The sequence below is a fragment of the Pteropus alecto genome, unplaced genomic scaffold, assembly GCF_000325575.1.
Source record: "Pteropus alecto unplaced genomic scaffold, ASM32557v1 scaffold5, whole genome shotgun sequence".
In the NCBI taxonomy this organism is placed as follows: domain Eukaryota; kingdom Metazoa; phylum Chordata; class Mammalia; order Chiroptera; family Pteropodidae; genus Pteropus; species Pteropus alecto.
In genome coordinates this window covers 25,409,955-25,412,667 of record NW_006441953.1, presented here as the reverse complement: position 1 = coordinate 25,412,667, position 2,713 = coordinate 25,409,955, and the positions used below count along the sequence as shown (strand labels likewise).

Here is a 2,713-nt window from a genome sequence, read left to right as displayed (position 1 = left end):
GGACTAATTTATTCAAGTGCTTCTCAATATTCTATCTAATGTCCTATTCTCTTAAGATTTTACAAGCATATCCAGTGGTTTCCCTTCCCTCTTACATGCTAGTAATTATCAACTTTTACAAACCGAATCACCTTTCTGACCCTGACCCATCTATGCCTCCTATTAATAAATACCCATCTGGATTGCACAAGCAGTTCAAACTCGACCTGTCCATGATGGATCTTTTTATTTCCCAAGTATCTTCTACATTCTCCATAAGTCAGATTCAATTATCATTCTTATTTCTTTTCTCTTTCTCCATTCCTTCTAACTTTTATGCAAGTACTTCATCCCATCAATTTTATACGTCCTACATAATTCTCTGAGTCTGTTCCCTTCCCTCTATCTCCACCAGTCACTACTTTATACTTTAGTTCAGATCTTCATCGCTTTATTGAACAAGTAACACATGAACGTAACATAAAGTTCACTGAGTATAAAAGAGTATTCAATAAAAACTAAATCTCCCAAGATCTCTACCCAGTACCCTCCACTACCCATCTCCCACCTCCCCACCATGTGGCGACTGTGTGTTCTTCCAGAGACTACCGCAATATTTTGTTGTAACAGTCTTCCTGCTGGAGTCTTTTCTTTCCCTTCAAGCCATCCTCTTCCCTACTGCAGAATATTCTCTCTAGAACACAACTCTGTAAGTGGCAGGTGCATGGTGGTCTGAAAGAGTTGCAACTTAAGTCTATGCTTCACCAAGCCAGAAGGGGGATAAACGAAGACCAAATTTCAAATATCCTATAATATGTAAATATAATTAATAGGAAAATCTCTCTATATCGTTATGCTAAACTATACTCAAAAATAACTTTGTTATACAATTTAAAATTACCCTATTTAACCAACGCTTTGCCCTAAAATATGGAAAAAGAAAATATAGCGAACATTTTAACTAACATTCAATTTTAAAATACAACTTATAAAGTGTTTATTCGTTCTAAGTAACAATTTTACCTTTAGTCACCAGTAACTGCATTTATTATATCTTTAAGAGTTCAGAAAATAATTATAAGTACAAATTTTATGGTAATTAAAACTTCAACTTCAAATAGAACTTTAAGATTTGGGGAACAGCATTCATTATAGAATTTTACATACAGGAATGAAGAGGTAACTGACAAAAAATTCTCATCAAACCTGAGTGAATTTCCACTGAGCCCTCTTGTTAACTAGGTCTGATTTTGAGCTCTGTTCTTGGCCCATTAGTCCAATTTTAGACAAAAAATCACGGTGAGTCAATTTATCAAAAAATCCCCCACTCTTGGCATCTCATCACCCTCAGTATCTATTAACCCTTGAGATCTTACCACCCTGATCTGCCTTCAAGAAAAATCCTCGAGGTGGTCCAGCAAGCATCTCCCTAGCCGATGTTTCCCCTTTGTAGTTTTCCTGTCCCCCGCCCTCCTCCTTGTTATATCCCCACTTGTCCTTGTTATATTCAGAGCTGAACCCAATCTCTCTTCTCCACTGCAAAACCCCTTGAATAAAGTCTTCCTTACCGTCTTTAACTGTCAAAATATTTTTCTTGACCGTAACATCATTTACTATAACATGCTAACAAGCTTTGCCGATGACATACCAGAAGATGACACAAGTTGTGATAGCTAAATACCTATTTGTGCAACTCACCTTAACATTCTTCAGTCCCTTTTCAAAGAGGCTAAGCATCTCAGAGAGTTTGTTGTCAGAATGTACATTATAGATGGTCCGGCTGCGTTGCTGAAGCAAACCAATAATGTATTCGTTTTCAATCTGCTCATGCATTTTGAACTCCTTAAAAGTAGCATACAGAGACTGCAGAAGAGCACGGAAATCATTGTTGTTGGAAAAGTTGGTCTTAGAAAGCTGAATAAAAATTTAAAGTAAAAAGAAAGGCATAATAAGTACATGTAACTATGCACCAACAAGAAATATTTAAATGCATTTAGTTTGTACACGGCCGAACATCTCACTTATACTGGTTAAAGTACTTAAGTTAAATTTAAAGTTTCTTTAAATAAAATTCCATTCGTACAAATACATACTTAATACAGATACGCCACAAAGTCATATCGAAACATTAAAATAATTGCGTAAAGTATAGCACAGGAAATGTAGTCAATATTGTAATAACTATGCAAAAAAAATCATTCTTTTAGAATGTGGTAAGTGCTTTTCTTTGTTTAAAATGTTCTTCATGTTATTATACTACTTTTAAAAAGTACACAATTCAAAAATATTCCATTATAGTTTGTTTAAACTTTAATATCAAGATGAGTCTGCTCTATTCAAAAAATAATTCTAAAATATTGAGCTATTAGAACACTATTAGATATTTTTAGGTGAACTAATTTTAAAAAACTGGACAAAACATCTAGCAGCTTATGTAAGAAATCATGCACTTTTCTGAAGTGAAGAGCTGCAAGAGTACAACGTGGAAAGTAAATGCACTTGAAGGAAAGAAATAAATCAATTAATTTATACACACACTGTCATTTTCTTTAATTCTACTATTCAAGAGAAAATGACTATTCTGACATAATTTTAATTTTTTAATTTAATGACACATTAAAGTCTCATTTTTAAAGCATATATTATAAACTTGATTCAAGTTCAAGTTCAAAGTACTATTAAAACCCTCTATTACTTCCACAGCCATATTAAATCTACCTTCAATTATGTCAAT

At 33.6% G+C, this 2,713-nt stretch overlaps 1 protein-coding gene across 1 annotated transcript in view; it reads right to left on the bottom strand.

The window, feature by feature from the left end:
• The window catches only part of FBXL5 (F-box and leucine rich repeat protein 5), a 24,832-nt gene extending 22,931 nt beyond the window's left edge, over positions 1–1,901 (bottom strand). The window contains exon 1 of the mRNA XM_006918983.3: positions 1,678–1,901. Within this exon, the coding sequence (XP_006919045.1) occupies positions 1,678–1,812 (135 nt within the window). The 5' untranslated portion in view covers positions 1,813–1,901. The remainder of the gene's footprint in view (positions 1–1,677) is intronic.
• Between the last annotated feature and the right edge of the window lie 812 nt (positions 1,902–2,713).